The sequence below is a fragment of the Convolutriloba macropyga genome, chromosome 2, assembly GCF_964194025.1.
Source record: "Convolutriloba macropyga chromosome 2, txConMacr16.3, whole genome shotgun sequence".
Lineage (NCBI taxonomy): Eukaryota > Metazoa > Xenacoelomorpha > Acoela > Convolutidae > Convolutriloba > Convolutriloba macropyga.
The window spans coordinates 24,749,318-24,766,946 of record NC_134469.1 but is presented as its reverse complement, the minus strand read 5'-3'; the positions used below and the strand labels follow the sequence as shown (position 1 = coordinate 24,766,946).

Here is a 17,629-nt window from a genome sequence, read left to right as displayed (position 1 = left end):
CTATAACATATGCTGTAAAACGACCAATTTGTATCTGCCTTGCAGACTTTCCAAAAAAATAGGTTATTTTCTATAACCTTTTTAGTGCGTCCTTACTTTTTTTAACAGAATTTTGTACATCATTTTTGGATATATTTTTGAATTATTTATTTCAATGTACTGTCAATCTGCTAGCACCCTGATACGGAATTAATCAGAGTTCTTGCCCAAGATATCAACTCGTCTGAAACCTGAATAAGTTGTTTTTGATAAGAGAAGTCGATCGTTGTTGTCTTTAGTAGATAAAGAAACTTAATGTAACACTAAACCAAAATAAAATTTTGGTTTAGTGTTCATAACAAAAGTTTTCAGAACTGTTGGAGAATGGTAATAATTGTAACACTTAAACCATTAAATAGGACTACTCAAAACATAAAAACTAAGCGTCGCTGGCAAGTTTGAAAGTTATAAGCACTCCTGCTTGATTTTCAGACACTTTTGATACGATTTTTGAGATTTTTAGACGAAGTTGGACTATAGGAAGCAGGACTTTGGTTTCAACAACTCGTCAGTAATATCAATGCCGAAAAAGATGTGAAAACCTCCTCTAATTGTAAATCAAAGGATGTGATTATTATTTAACTGGCCATGACAAAATTTTGTGCTTCAAATTTGTAACACAAATGTATAAATTTTGATTGTTTGACTTCGATCAAATCTTTCTCTTGTTTTCGGGCAGAGTTTTCCCCCTCAATGAATATTGTAAGAGAATGTAGATAAGGATTCAATTACATTGTTCTAGACAGTTTGTTAAGTTTTTTTCAGTTTTAAGTTGCGGGAACAACCAACTCGTTTTGGTTGCGATAAGGGCAAAAGTCAATGTTTTTTCAAGTTTCACTTCTGACTTGATTGTTGCACAACATGCTCCAGGGGAAAGAGGAGGCCAACTAACTCATCACAAACGGTTGACCAGATCGTCCAAGAGGGTGTAACTCAAGTTGCCTAGAGAACCGTTTCGGAAAAAGGTCAAGAAAAAATGGGCTAATCAGCCAAAACGCGTGCGAGCGCGGAGACTAGGCGAACGTACGTGCCGTAAGCCGTTTTCACCTTCACCACACGGTGTTGTCCATCTCGTCCAGGGTAGACTTCGAGAACACGTCCAAGGGGCCAAATTCCACGTGGAGTCATAGCTTTCAGAATCCAAACAATGTCGTTGACTCTCAGTGGTGTTTGGTCACTATCGCTCCATTTGGACCTCTTTAACAGTGTTGGAAGATACTCCTTGACGAGTCGTTTCCAGAAAGGGTTGACCATTTGCTGCACATTCTTCCAAGACTTGAAACTGGCGGGTTCTTGGCTGTCGAACTTTCCTGGTGGGAGAGAATTGAACGGTCTGTTGTTCAGAAAATGGTTTGGCGTGAGAGGCATTTCATTTTCCGGAAGGTCAGCGACAATCGTTAGTGGTCTGGAGTTCAATATAGCTTCGGTCTCGACCAAAATTGTCCTGAACACATCAAGCGACAATCTTCTGGAGCCTAGAATGATCAATAGAGTGCGTTTGGCGGTCTGGATCAAGCGCAAAATGTAAGAGAATGTAGATAAGGATTCAATTACATTGTTCTAGACAGTTTGTTAAGTTTTTTTCAGTTTTAAGTTGCGGGAACAACCAACTCGTTTTGGTTCCGATAAGGACAAAAGTTAATGTTTTTTCAAGTTTCACTTCTGACTTGATTGTTGCACGACAAATATCATTTGGGAGCGAATCAATTTGAGAAAAATATCTTACATGTAACGAACATGAAGCTATCAGTATTTGTATTACTGTTCAAGATTGATGTGCTTCAATGACTGCCTTCGTAAAATTTTGGAGATAGCCTATCTTGAAATTGCTCTGAATGAAGCACCAACCTAGTCTAGAGAAAAATAATTGGATTTCCAGGTGTTAAAATGGAAGCCAGCTGTTTTGAAGTCAGATGCATCGATTGTAGGAATGTTAGTTTTGATTGCCAAATTTCTTTGCAAAAAAGCTTTCCATGTTTATTCCCACAAAACACATAAACTCATAATAATCAGCATTATTTAAAAATCAACAAGAAAAAGTAATCTCAAAAAGATGCACTTCTTTTACAGGCAAGAGAGTAAAATTAAATTCATGAAAAATTTTATCAGTCTTGCTTCACGTTTCAAAAACATGGTTTTGTAAATAATCAAGCTGCTGAAAATTGGCAAAAATTGAAGACAGGCAAAAAAAGTTCTTTGCGCTTAAATTTTTTTAGATCGATGACGGCGTCAGTGATTGTCATTCTCAGATCAATTCTCGCCATTCAGTTGTACTTTTTTAAAAAGGCCAACTATCGTTGGGTAAATTTTTGAATTCTGAGAGAAAACTAAAGATTGAATATCAGTGGAAAATTTTCAGAGTGAATAAACACTTCCACTCATTTTCTCACAACGACTAGATCATAAAATTCGGTTAAGCCTCGCTAATCTCAGTGGTCCAGAAACAGTTTAACTCTTTTCATATTTGAAATAGATAAAATGTTAATCATAAACATTAGATCCTTTACGCATAATTGTCTACAATATCCATCCCGTAAACTGTTTACCAACTTAAAATAATAACGATTATGACCAGGAGGCTCAGTAATGTGCGTTCGCACATCAATTTCCGATCACGCTCAACAACTTTTTGACTTATTTGTCAACCAAATGAGGAAGAGATAGATAAATTCCATTACAATCACTATATAAATGAAACTATAACTCATTAGAGGGCGGATTATACCTGCATTAATGAGAGTAGAAGACAAGACAAACAGCAAAATCAAATAAAAACAACAAGCATTGCCCTACGACCAATACTCAATATCCAACTATTTTTTAAATTTAATAAGTCAAAATAGCATCAGCTGAAAAATAGACTCAACCAGATTATTTGATTTTCAACCAGAAAAATCTGAATTCTGTCATTAATGAGAATAAATAACAAGTAGAAAGAAAACAAAAAGGCAAAATGAGTAAATACGTTTGCAGATAATATTCAATGTCATGAAAACAATTAGCTATCAACTGATGACATTCAATAGCTTCATTTATACCTTCATAAAATATCAATGAGAATTATCATTATCCAGAATGTAAGAGGGCTACAATAGATCAATTGCAAGACAATATCGATAAGTCATTAAAGCTTTGCGAGAAAACGGTGTCGAAGCCTATAAAATCAAAATCTTTTCACTAAAGTATTAATATTATCAATTGCGCCTTATTTCAGCGCCATTAAAAAGATATGCGACTGGAAAAAAATGTTAATATCGTCTATTCTATTACACTGAAAAGCAGATAGAAAAAAGTTCATGAAAATCCGCTGTATCAACGCCAAAAAACAAAAATTTAAATAGAGTAGACAAGATAGGATACCATCAGCAGGCAATTGGAGATCATAAATATTTTCATTTCATTGCTCTCACAATAATGAAACTGCTAAAATGTTGCAGAATTTAGATTAAAACTGGCAATTCTCAGAAAACCATTTTTGAAAAAAAAACAAAATTATAAAACCTTAAATAAAAGAAAACTGTAAGATTTCACCTAAATATGGTAAACATTTGAAATTGCTGCCGTTGGAGAGACCCTAATAGTAGAGGTCATTCGTTAGATTAAGTCAAAAAATTGCACATTAACACTGAATATTTAAAATTTAACAATTAATATTATGCAAACGGTGTTGAAGCCTAAAAACTACACATTTTTTCCTGATATTATTATGTATGTTAACTGAACTCACTTTTCGTAAATACCCTGTCAATAGGTTTGATCTGAGATCCTTAGTTCTTTAACTAACATGAAAAACAAAACGTCAAAAACAATTTCAAAATTATATAGAGCGACTCATTACAAACCAAAGAAATTTTGAACAAAATAACCCTAGAACTAGGCCAAACTTGGTCTTGTTTTTCCTTCTCTAATAACGCAAACAAATTGTTCCAAAAAATAACAAAATGGCTCAATTTATCAATTAGTCATTTTATCAAAACTAAATGATGCATATTGGAGACGTATCGACTCAAACATATTATTATCATTGTGCATGTGTCAACTGAAGACATTAGATAGTTTCTTTAATAGCTCCCTAGATATCAAATTAGACTACTGGTTTATAAGACTCAGTCATAAAACTAAAAAAAAGAACCTCAAAGGCGGCTAAACAAAAGAATCCGTTAAACATTGAGGAAAACATTTTGTCTGAGACATAAAAAGCATAAGCTTTAGTAATAAAAGAAATGATTGTTTGAGTGGACTTTTTAGATAATAGAGGGATCTTTTGATAGGTGAATCTTTCATTGGAAAATGATTTTTTTAATTGGGATAAAAAAAATGACAAATAAATTCAAAAAGGCTACAATAAACGCAAAATACAATAATCAGAACCATTTTTAATTGCAAATTCTAACTATTTGCAAATTGCAAATTCTAAAACTGGTCTTGTTATAGCTACGCGGCTGTTAAAAAACGCAATTGTTCCAAAAAAGTTCATTATAATTTTTGAGGAAAATTTTTATATATCAAAAATGAACTGTTTTAATAAACATCCGGTTTAAATTACCGAAAGACACCAACAGTTTTATTTCCTGGAAATTTTCCTTGGATTGGAGGTTCAATTTTCCCATATCTCAGTGGAAAAAAGACTGTGTCAACCGTTTTCATGCCTGCATCACCAGTCAAACTGGGCCTAATAGTCATATTTGATGCCATTTTTTTATGAAAAAGGAAAATTTCAAATAGTTGTGTTTAAAATTTTGCCAAAACCGTTAATTCAAGCTTTTCACCAACTCGCTCCTATCTTTAGAAGTAAAAGCAGTGAGCCTGTCGTCAACAACTTTGTCAAGTTTTAGCAAAAAATGGTCTAAATTTAAGCAAAAATTACGAAAAGTGTAAACAAAACAACGGAAGTTAAGCTAACGTTCACCAATTTGTTCATTTTAACTCCTCAGAGAAAGCGAAATTCAAAAAAAGTCTTTCTAATTCGAACTTGTACTCTTGACAAGATTGCAATCGATGCTACTCACAACCCTGCACGATGAATATATTGAGCGGCAAAAATTGACTGAACAAAAAAGAACCCAGTTGAGTATATAGTTCCTCCCCCCTAAATAGAGTCGGGACAATAAATCTTTCCTATTGATGCTTTGACTATATAAGCATCTGTTGAAAAATTAAATTTGGTTTCAAATTAAAATTTCCTCAAGTTCTAGTGGAATTTCCAAAACTTCGCCTCAGAAAGATGTCTTTTTATGCAAGCGTGCTTTCAACTTTGGCATTTCAGTCTATACCGCTCGAATTTGAACCAACAGATGGACCCAATTTTCAATTCACATGCCCAGAAAATTTTTTCCAAAAAATAAAGAAAACAATTGTTTGTTTCGAGTTTTCATTGAATGCGCCTGCTTCCACCAGCAAAAAAATACAGAAGCACTTTGGAAGTATATTGCTTCCGGGTGAACAGATCCATAAAGGTCACGAATGATTTACCGCTTGAATTTTTCCATGTGTTGTGCGCCAGTTTTGGGTTATATTCATCTAAACACTGCACAAACTTGCGCCCTAAAGATGGAGCAAAAAGGTGAAGGTTCGAACCTATAATTTCCATGCTTTAAATTCCCAGTTAGCTGCGAGAATTTTACGACAGGGGAATAAATTGAAGAATGGGAGCATAAAATCATTATGCAAATGTCAAAGGTGAATGCTGATTGGACAAAAAAAAAGCAAAAAGCCAGCAAGTAAATAATAAGCATTTTTATTGGCTTCTTTATGGTCAACAATAAAGAATATACATGAAAAAATTTATGTTGAGCCATACATGCATATGAAAGGAATTACAAATATAATATATTCGCTTATTATTCTCTTGCCATAATAAATATAATAATAATAATGCGCCGCTTTGCTCTGTTTCGCAGTTTAAATCGCTATAACCAATTGAAAAATTAATACAAGTGTTTATTAATTATGCGTCAGACTTGAAGTCTCCAGTTTTAACATTCACATTATTATTGAATTCTATATTGTATTTGCACAGCAAAGACACTGTCACGTCACTTGGTTTCACATCTTCGCTTTTTGTTATTAAAAAAGCAAACAAACTGGGATTTGAATAAATTCATTAATTCCTCTGACTCTTTTCCAAAACAGCTTGCACCAAATTTACTCGGCCAGTATTAATCCAGTTTGAGAAAATATACGACAAGCGTGGATATCAATTTTTTGCAATTTTATCTGCAAACCGTAAGTATAGTTCTGTTCTGAGCATGTTGTTCTTTATGAAATAGTGGAACTGTTTTTTAAAATTTTTTAGAGAAATTTAGTACACCCCTATTTCCATTTTGAGTTCGTATGGTCAATCAAATGAGGATTCCCAGTTTCAAATGGAGAGATGAGTTAGTTGGGTGAAAGCAGACAAGGTGAAATTTTGTGTAGATATACTACTTCTGAGGGTTATCGAGCATGAGAGTAAGATTGGGAACCGCCCCTGTCAATAGATTTTGGAGGAAAATACACCCGATCATTAAAGAATTGAGTGTTAAAAGTTTTAAAAATTGCTCCAGTTCCTTTCACGCAGTCCTTCGGCAGTTATTTTTTACATTGTGAAGTTCCATGTTTTTGTCTCCATATTCAAAGTTGCAAGTCTCCGCAAAATTTTCCACTATTATCGGGGGGTGACAAGGTTGATGAATCCACTTCCCAACGATTGGTTGAGCAGAATTTTCGGAGAGATATCCAAATAATTCCTACTAATATTCACACTTGAGAGTATCGGACAACAATAAAATTGTAGCCAAACCTCACATTGCATATATTGAAACACATTGAGCAAGACGGTTAAAAGTAAGTATATCAAAATCATCAAAATTCTAAAATTCTTTATTTGGACAACAACAAATGATTTCTCTTCATCTCCATTTCATAAATTTTTAATTCAATCTAACCAAAGTTTTTTTCTGCTTTTATGAGTTAAGGACTACCTCGAAAATCTAGCATTGTCTTGACTACCTCGAAAAATTTTGCTTTGTAGCTTAAATTGCACATTGTATTATTTTTTCATACCAAAACAATGTCGATTATCCTTTTCTCCCAAAAGTTCTTAAAAGATTTTAAGAAAGGAACTGATCAAATATTTTCCCTGTTTAACATCAGAATGTGTCAATTTAAAACTTTTAGCACTCCTATTTTTCTTTCCATTTTTAGTCAAAAAATAAAATTCCTTGTGTCGAGATAAAAGTTTGCACTCTCTATACCTTAAATGTTCTGATTAACCTGAAATGAATCGTACAAATTTGGCTCTAGAACCACTGTTTTCTTTCAGGCGTAACTAAAGTTCCAGCCGTCCTTTGTTTCCTTTTTATTCTGATTTTTGACAAAACTAACTGAGCATAGTACTGTTTTCTTCTTATTCTTTGCAGAAAAGAAAAACAAATTTTGCAAGATTTCTCAAGTGAATTGGTTTTTAAACCGATAGAGAATCAAGATCTCCAGACAAATGTTCATTTCCTACTTATTTTTTTGGCTCTTAAGTGCGTCAAAGCGTTAAACTTTTACATTCAACTGAAGTGCTTTCTTAGATCCAAAAGTTTGCTTTAACAGTTGTCTGCAAAATAGAGCAACAATAATAATTTGTTAACCCGCATGACTTTCTGTTTCAACGCACCCAATTCCCCAATCATGCATAGTTGCCTGTTTCAACTGGTACAATTTGCAACCCTTTTATCTTTTCACGCCTTAGTGCGACTGTGCAATGGTGCGACTTAATCGGATAATAAAGTAATTCAAATCAAAGTGGCAAAAACCAACTTGAACGCCTGTTCAGCCGGTCAAAGTTATAAAAGCGTGGAACAGTACCTACATTACTAGGTTCCAAATCTCAGGGCCAATTACTGGCTTAGCGAGAGATTAAAAACTAATAATGAACAATTTTTACAAGTTAGTGAACATAATTTTTCACAAAAATGAGCAATGAAACAATATTAACTTCAAAGGATTTTGAAATTACAGAAAGCATGATTGATATTGGTTGTAATAAATGATAGCAGATAAAACTAATTTGATGTTTTCCACAGCCCAGATTAAGACCAATCTTGTACTATTGTTACATAAAAATTTACCCAATGTCATATTACCAAAATAAAAGAAAATTGATTCTTTTTGAGCTTTGCATTTGATGGTCCGGTTTCTGATAGCAACTCGATTTAGGTATTAGTAGCTCAGTTTTGAAAGCTCACCCGATTAGCTGGATATGACGCATAGCCGCCGCAAATACATGATCAATCATCTGGCTACGCATAGGTAAATAGTCTTTTTGATCATTTCAAACAACGGGAAATTTCGGGGTTTTTTTTGGGTATTTTTAGGTATTTGTTTAATTTTTCCCATTTCATGCCATGTTTTGAGACTAGTCGAAAATTAATTGACAATGAAACATTGGCATGAATCTGTATAACAATTCACGTCTATTGCAGTATAGACAGTGATTTCTTCTGTTTATCAGTAATTAGTTCGTCCATAATTCAATGTTTGATGAATACATACGTGAAGAAAACTGTCTTCGTATATAAAGGTTGTTTATTGCGCGAAGTGAGACTGGAAATTGTAAAATTGGCTAAATATTGCAGGCTCTTTTCTGAAAGCTTTCCAGGAAAATTTTATCCTCAATTTTGCACGGAAGAGCATTGTGCGCTGGTGGGCCATAAAACTTCGGGCTTTTTACGAATGCTCTCATTAATTTAATTCAAGCCGGCAGTTTTATTTGTCTGAACATTTTTTCTGATCTACAAAGAAAAAAAACGGTTGAAAAGTGAGAAAATGTATTTAAAGCTAGACTTTTCCATACGCTAGTGCGCCTTGTGTGTTATAAAAGAGCCCAAAACGCATTGTTTTTCAAGCGTAATTAGCGTGTGACTGAAAAATGTAATGGAAAACTTAATTTGAGTGTCCATTTTCCTATTGTCTTTTGTTCACTCTTTTTTCATGCTTTTTCTCCTTTTGTGTTTATTACGTTGTGCTGTACTTGACTGTGTTTTGTGGAAAGTGAAATTTTAGTTGAAAGTATTGAGTGTGTGTGTATATTATGTTTCCATTTTAGGCCTAAAGGTCTCTCTCTCTCTTTCCGATATGGTTCGATAGTCCTATAAAACTCTCTGCCTAAAATAGAACCTTTTGGTGCATGCGTGTGTCCGTTTCTTATGGTTTATAACAGTTATAAACTTAGTTATAACTTCTTTTCAAACAAGTTTATTCAAGGTATAGAGCGAGAGATTTATGCGAGCTGTATCAAGTTAAATTTAGTTATCGTTACAAAAGTGAAGCCTGCCAAAAGGGATTATAATGTTTAAGATTAGGTTTAGCTTTCTGATGAACCACGGTTTAATTACTAATCAAACTTCACTCAAATAAAAGTTCATCCTTATAACCAAATTTCGCTTTACTGCATAACTAACTTTAAGACGGATCGATCTTTATAATGTCTACGTGGTGGTTATAGAGATAGTTAAAGCTTCGGTAAACTTGAGTTTATAACCTTAACTTGAACAAATTAACCTGGCTCGTTACAAAGTAATTAATCGAAAAGAAAGAATAGGAAAGCGAGAGCTAAAGCTAGTTAATCGGTACAAGCTTTGCTAATCGAGTTATAGCTATCAGTTGCCTCAGTATTATAATCTGCGAGCTGGAATTCCACAGAAAGGCAAATTTTGATCTTTATTTTCATACCGGGTGCAAATTTAATTTAATAGGGTGGTTTCTTCTGATTGTTATAATTTAATTACTTATTATAACTTGCTTTTCTCTATCTTTGAAACTGATTTTTGAAACTAAGTTATTGCTATTTCAACCCTCTTAGCAAAATATTTAGCGAAAACTTGTCCGAAAAAGTTATTCGCTTTGTGAGGTATTTTTGAAACATAGAACAAAAAGCTTTGATATCGAAAAATTGAAGTAAAAATAGTTGTCCACAAATATCTAAAAAGTTTTTTTTTCAGAATTTTTGTGTATTTTCCATTAATAAGTTTCTCCAAAATATAGTTCTTTTAGCTGTAGTAAGTAGTCTACCAGTTATAATCATAAATTGTCATTATTGTTATCCGCAATAAACAGAACGCTACCGCGAATGATGTCCCCAGAACAGGCTTAAATTGTGCTGTAATGCAATTGCAACATTTCCCATTTTGAAACTTTTTACCCAATTATGACCCGTGATATTATCCACCGGGCACAACATCTACCTGTTCAAGCTCACTGCTGGAAAATCGGCAGGTAAATAGACAAAGATTTGCATAAATTATACATTAACTTCATTCAACAATCACACATACACGTACGTACATAGAAAGAGTTTACACATAACAGACTTAGGCGACTGGTCGGTGTAGTATTTGAGAAGTTATACCTTTAAGTTCAAATATACACATATATACAATCTTTCTTCTTCTCAATTTGAACTTCTACTTCACTGTTCCTAGTTGTATAATAATGTTACTGCGCGATTATTTGATTACCTAGAAACACCTGAATTATTATTATACATACTATCCGTATATTTATGCATGTACGCAATACATTACATGTGATTAATATGATCTCTGTTAGTAATTTGTTATTCATAAATTTTGCTATTCATGGATTTTTTTTTGCACTGCTGTGTGTTTGCAAAGTCCTGCTCAATAGTTGATTCAAGTTGATTTAGATGTCTCAGTGGTTCTATAAAATAAGTTCAGTTTAATTTTTCTGCCGGACTTGTTCATTTATGACTGAAATTAAGAGAAAAGTTGCACCAAAACTTTAACATCAAAGTTAAAAAAATTAATTCGAACTTTTCATAAATTTGTTCTATTTTTATTTTAAAGTTTTAGCCAATTTTTGCTTAGCTTATATATTTTTTGTATTTGTACTTATTATTTATTGGCTCAATCTGTGAAGGCTGGAAAAGTAATAAAAAATGGATATTATGACACTTCACAAAGATTTTTTGACTTTTTCAACTTGTTTCTTTTGTTTATTTTCCCGTTTTATTTTTGAAAGAAGAAAGAACGTCTCTTACGTTTCATAACAGTTAAAGTGTTTACTTTCCAAACTTATTTCACGTGTTGTATCTTTGTTGTTTATTGAGGAAACACGAGAGAGAATAGGATGTGACCTCTCTAAAATAAACAAATTGTTTACGAGACAGATGCAAATATTTATTAATTTATTGCAAATGAAACTTTTGTTGTAGTTCTTTCAAATAATTTAAACATCCACCCACTCTTTAGCAAAGTGGAGAACCTTATCTAAGTTCAACTTATGATATCATTTCAAACATTAAGTATGAAATTGAAGCGGCTGTTATGCTGACAAATTTTTATCTCAGCTTTTTAATCAGCTCTTATAAAATAACTTGTTTCAGCTTTTATCATTATCAAGTGTAACTTTTGACGCATAGGTTTGTATATTATAATTGGTATTTGCAGTACTCAATTTAAACCTTGTTTTTAAAAATTTATTTTAAGAAAACAGTAAATTTATATTGACAGCATGTATTTCGAATTCCCAATTACCAAGAAGGAAAATTAGTAAAATTGAACTTAAGGGCGTGGATTGATAAAGACCGTCCTACCTGTAACATTTTGATTATATTTAGGAAACTTTTGGAAAAATGTTGCAAAGTTATTACAACTCGGTTGATTGACAGTTAATCTGTTCAAATTTGGCGCGTGTGAACGAGGTGTGAATAAGTTTCAGCATGATACAAAATTTTGACAGTTTCCCGTGGATCAGATTTCTGCGAATAACAAAATCTAATAATAGCGCGTGGTTTGTTTTTTAATTAAAGTTTAAATTGGAAACACGTTTGTTCTATCCGTGTTTATAATCTTGGCTCGTAATAGGGATTATAAGTGAAGCGGATCACATTACCGAACTATTAACACTTGAAAAGTGACAGCACCCGGGTTGCGTAATAGTAGTTCAACTACCTTTTAGAAGTGTTGAGCTCTTAATCCCAATAATAGGGCTTTAACCATATCAAATGGTGTCTCTCCTGGTTATAACAAAGCCGGTGTTATATCTAAAGTAATAAACTCGTTCAAATAAGTTAAAACAATAGTATGGCGCTTGTTTACAGGACTTGTTTTGTTAGATCTCAAGCTGAAAATTAGATGGGAAACATAAGATAACACTCAAAGAGTCCAACAATACTTTTTGGACCCATAGCTTGCAAGAGTTAATGAAATCCATGCGAGTTTTTCCCATTCTTCCCGGCACGGCGCTTACTGACAAGCCAGATTGAAAAAGTTCCCCCAAACACTTTTCACATGAGCGCCTTTGTCCTGTAAGCCCACGTAAGCTTCAAACCCTTTCCAAGTCTAGAATTCAGTCTGCACATTTAATCCCTTTTAGCCCCTTAATAGTCGCTCACTTTAACCAAATTTTCACCTAGCCGAAAATTTCTCATATCTGAAATTTTGCGCTGTCTAATTTTTCTTAGTTCCTAAAATTTTGTGCTATTTGAAATTTTTTGATATTAAAAAAATAATTGCTTTTTCTTGCTAAAAATCTGTGTAAAATCAATTTGCACATTTTCTGGTTTTCATATTGTGCTTTTCTGTGAAAAATTTTAAGTTTTCTGCTAATTTACTCGTCGTTTTTTGTGTACGCAAGTTGGTGTTTTTGTGTGTAGGCAGGAATAAGCAGCTAGGCGTTATATTAGGATACTCACATTAGCAGGTATGTTTCTGGTATTATAGTAATGTATAGCCTTTTTACAGTGACATAAAATAGCTTTGACTCACCCAACAGCCTTGTGGATATTACAAAGTCACTGTGTAGTTATTCCACTCTGGGATAAAGAGCCAATAGGAGTTTGGGAAAATTTGGCTTCCCAGTTGTTTGGCTAAGACTGAACTGTGAAGTTGTGTTTTCTTTTTAGATCTTCTCAAAACAACCAGAAAATCCTTGCACCAAACAAGAGCCCTGGCACAACATTCCACACTATTGTATAAAACAGGTACTGCTGAATAACTCTACCCAGACCCACCACCACTACCACCACCACCCAACAAGCCAGGCCAAACAGAATTGATTCTTGAACCCAGAGTGCCAGCTACCAGAATTTCACCCGGGCAATTATTTTCTGGGTAAAATCAGATTGTGCGTAGACCGCCCTACACGCAGACGTGTACAGAGACTCCCCAAGTGAACAAATTACCCCCAACCTGTGCGAGCCGCAACACCCGGGATCTCTCCAATCCCAATTTATCAAAGCAACACCTTTGCCTAATTCGAATTATACCTACTGTTCAAATCCTTACCAGAAAAGTTTGGATATTTTTGCAAACTTAAACCACATTTTACAGACCCTCTGTTTACTAACTTTGCCCGAGAAGTGTGAAAAAAACTTGCCATTTTGATTTTACCCCATTTACAAATTTTCCTTGAATAAACTAAACAGCAAATTGGGTTGATTTATTTGCTGTAGTTACATTTGCGTTCAATTTACTTCAAAATTTATTCAAACATTGCGAACATGGATACAATTTCAACGCATTTGGGAGTTATCAGATTGTTTCTGATCATCTGCGCTTCACATGGTGAGTTTTTGAGACGAACTGAGGCGAAAACAAAAGTTAATCTTTCAAGATCTTGACACATTTTTTCTGAAAATTATTCTTGGATGATTTACTTTTTCTTGAAAGATTAATTTTTTTGAAAAGAGACCTTAAGTGCATGTAAAAATCCTTAGCAATAGCTGAAAGTGTTATATTCTATGTTATAGAAAATCAAAGAGTTGTAGTAGGAAAACAAACGTTAAAAATGAAAGTTTAATAACACTTGTAAGACAATTAATCAAAAAAATTTTAAAGTATCAGACTTTGTCCCTACAATTGGTTGCAGCGCATTGGTTTATTTCAAATTTTTTAAAAAAAATTGATGAGCAAAGAACTGTTATTTTTGTCAAACTATTTTTTAAAACTCGTATTTGCAGGGAACTTTGCATCCTTTGCACACAGAGCTTACAGAAAACATGCACCTCTTGAGATACAAAAATTGTCATTGTCATGAAAACTTTTTTTCTACGTTATAGAGAGCAGACGTTAAAATTGTTGGTTCTCATTATGTAATTGAAGAGGGAGAGTGTTTTCTCTCTAAATAGAAATTTCAGGTATCCGATATCCATTCTCATTTATGATGATATTTTTGAAATTTCCTTTTGTCTTCTGAAACTGGAGTGACATAAAGATTTTGTTTTTGCAATTTCCCGAGTATTTAAAACAGATTCAATTCCGAAAATGTAGAACTTTTGGTGACGGCTTTGTTAGTTTAATCATAGCTGATCATTTCATATTTTGTATTGCTGAAAAATTCAATTTAAATCAACTTCATTATCAAAATTTTTTTCTCGCAGATGAAAAGGAATAACAAACAAATCGATTGGCGGTACTAAGAGTTTTTGAGAGCTTTTGAGACCTCCCATTGATGTCGTGTATTGACCTTGCATACGATTAACACCTTTCTAAAGTATTAGGGAATGAATGAGTTATCAATCTTCTCTCACCGATTTCTGTTCGTTGTTTCAGACTTCAATCTTCAGTTGTTTTTACTCCCCGCCCATTGGGTGAGAAAACATTAATGTAAAATTTATAAAAAGCAAAGAATTACAAAAAAACAAAAAAGGATAAACTCGATTTGTGCGCAGAAATGGTTCTCGAAAAATTGAAAACTCTTCTTGAGATTTAAAAAACAACAAGTCTTAAATAAATCCATACACGCAAAATTTTTAGCAGTGAAAGTGATGATTATAGAAACTTTGATCCATCCTCGCTTAAACGTAGCTTTAAATTATTTTCACGGTTTATTCATCATGACGTGAAGAAAAATTGAAAAACGATTATCTTTTTCAGCTCTACGGACATACTATAGGGACGTCAGAGGCGTTCTAAAATTTGTGAAAAAACGCAATTTGGACAGAATTTGCTTTTATTTATTAAACATGGTAATAAAAGAGCCGAACAAGGTATGTTGACGTAAATCATTGTGATTTAAGTAGATGATTTTTGTTGAAACATCGAGCAGCAAGTCCTGAGGTTTCGTGAATTTAACTTATCGAAACAAAAATAGCTAATATTTTCATGTTGAATCGAGAAATGATGAGTGTTGAATTGCTGAATCATTTTTCACATAGAAATCTGAGATCTTCATTTGCCAATTTTATTTGAGTTAACAAATTTTTGTGCATAACAAATTTTTTTTGTGCTCTAAAATTTTTTGGTGCTAATTAAAAAATCGATTTGGCATATTTTTGTTGGGGGTATGAATAGCAGTCAATATTTTTAAGCAATGGCCATTTGATACGTTAATTATTTGCTGTTGGATTTTTTAGGAACAAAATTAACAAACTAAGTTGAGTCAAATTTTTTTTCAGTGTGAATCAATTTTTTGCCTGGTAAAACTGGCAGTCTCTTTGAAAAACAGAAGTGGTGACGTTGAGTATAAAACGTTTGCTGTTGGTTACACTCTCAATAACTAGATTATAAAATGAACTATCAATTTCTCACATGACATTATTGAGTATACTGTTGAAAATATCAGGTATTATTTTGTATTAATGTGCTTCATAGTTGATTAGGGCTTTCTGTATTGGGTCGAGTATTTTTTCTGAAGTGTTTTCTCTGACTCATTTGAAGTGGCACACACACAATACATGGACATTATTGATTCTTTCATTGGGTGTCAATCAAACATATAAATTCAATTTATTTTTAATCAACAGCTACGCTCATCTTATATTAAACACACTGACAGCACGAAATAAACTGAAATATACGCACACTCACAAAATATCGAATTACGGAATGCTCTGTACATAATTACTGCGCCTCCCATTTGTTTTGTGCTCCAATTTAGCATAATTCAGGGATCAATTGTAGATGATAGATTATAATTCCAAATTTAGTTTACCATAATAGTAATTCAAAAAATTGAACCGTAAGCACCATATCACTAAAAAATGTCAGAAAAGAACTATATTTTCAGACAATCTAAAACACACGCACACACAATTTTAGCTTTGGGACAAAATGCTGGAAGAAAGATCAAGTTAAGTCCTAGATACTTTTCTTGAATTGGATGGAAATCGAAAAGTCGTTTTTGGCAGGCTGGTCTCCTGATGTGACATTTTCAGTTTAATAAATTGGTGCCTCAATGCAAACACAGCGATATTAAAACTAACAAAATGACTGGATTCTATTCCGGAAAAATGCCAACATTTCTACAATTGAAACTGAATCATTTTAAAAGTCAAGTTGTAACTTGTGTCCCAGATTATGAGAAGGCGTACTAAGTAATATTTTCCAGGAGAGAAAAATTGTTATGACTTTTAGCTTTACAGCTTAAAACTTAAAAAAAATGCATTTTTCATATACAGATTATACATTTGGCAGGGATAAAAAAATGTTTACAAGGGATAAATTTTCATCAGCTATGCACCTGAAATTTTAATCACAATTTAATTCACTTCACTTTTTGTCGGACATTTCAAAAGAATCTACAGTACTTTGACCTCCAGTTGCCTGACATTTAAATTGCACTTAAATTACAGTATTATGACATAAACAAATTATTTTTGTTTCCTGATTTCTGCGCAAAGTACTGCAAGTTTTTTAGATGTTTGCCCGAGCGAACTCTTTCAAGTAAAACATAAATTTCGCATTCTCTTTATTCGCTGACACAACGGATCGAAATTTATTTCTTTGACTTTTCTCTTTGAAATTTGTTGTTTTGGCTTAGAGATTAACTTTGAAAAGGTTTTGAACGTGTAATGATAATTTGAGGAAATGATTTCACGAACTGCTTGAAGAATTAGTAATGAATCACAATTAGTTCAATTTCTGTCTGTTAGTGAAGATTTAGACTTCAAGTAAGACGCTGTTCACAGCCAGATGAACAAATTTGTGATCTATTAGCGAAGATTAGCAACATAGCGGTTTGTAAAGATGTCACCAAAATTGATAGAAAAGAACAGTTGAAAAAGTAATGGCGCCCTCTTTTCAACGAGATATTATTTATCATGTCTCTCGATTTATTTTCTTCTATTTTTGCAATCTTTTGAAATGAAATCAACATTTTTCTAGATTTCTTTGGAAATTTTTTGAAATTTTTCGATAAAATTTTCCAAAAAAAAACAACCGTAAAAATTTGTGAATTGACCTGATAAAAGTTATTTCGCAGACAAGTTCAACTGTCTCTGGGTGATACTATTTCTGTACATTTCATTCCAATTTCGCAGACTTGGAAAATATTTGATTGTTTTTATTTTTATGCATAATAATAATAGTAGTACTTTGAAGCGGTTATGATAGGTATTAGACCATTGGGTAGTTGTAAAGCGTGACAACATAAATTGCGTGTGGCCGGCCGGGTGATAATTCAGGCGTGATTTGTTTGTTGTAAGGCAGGAGCAGTTTTGACCCGATTCACCTCCGGTTAAATTATTCAACCAGATCTTATAAGGAAGTTAGTTTGCTATGCTCTTCTATTAGACCACTAGCCTACTAAATAAGTGTAGTTTTTTGGGCCAGTTCAAGATTAGAGTAGCGACCCATTTCTGTAGTTGCAATATATTTTA

At 33.2% G+C, this 17,629-nt stretch overlaps 1 protein-coding gene across 5 annotated transcripts in view; it reads left to right on the top strand.

Annotated features, from left to right (window-relative positions):
- The window catches only part of LOC142358530 (roundabout homolog 1-like), a 187,213-nt gene that overhangs the window by 139,708 nt on the left and 29,876 nt on the right, over positions 1–17,629 (top strand). Inside the window, exons 1-2 of one of the 5 annotated variants that reach the window (XM_075409925.1) lie at positions 5,843–6,264; positions 12,935–13,595. In XM_075409925.1, the coding sequence (XP_075266040.1) occupies positions 13,532–13,595 (64 nt within the window). In that variant the 5' untranslated portion in view covers positions 5,843–6,264; positions 12,935–13,531. Of the gene's footprint in view, positions 1–5,842; positions 6,265–9,954; positions 10,285–10,337; positions 10,613–11,073; positions 11,450–12,934; positions 13,596–17,629 lie in introns of those variants that run through there. The other 4 variants (XM_075409933.1, XM_075409943.1, XM_075409938.1 and 1 more) reach the window with 4 other exon arrangements.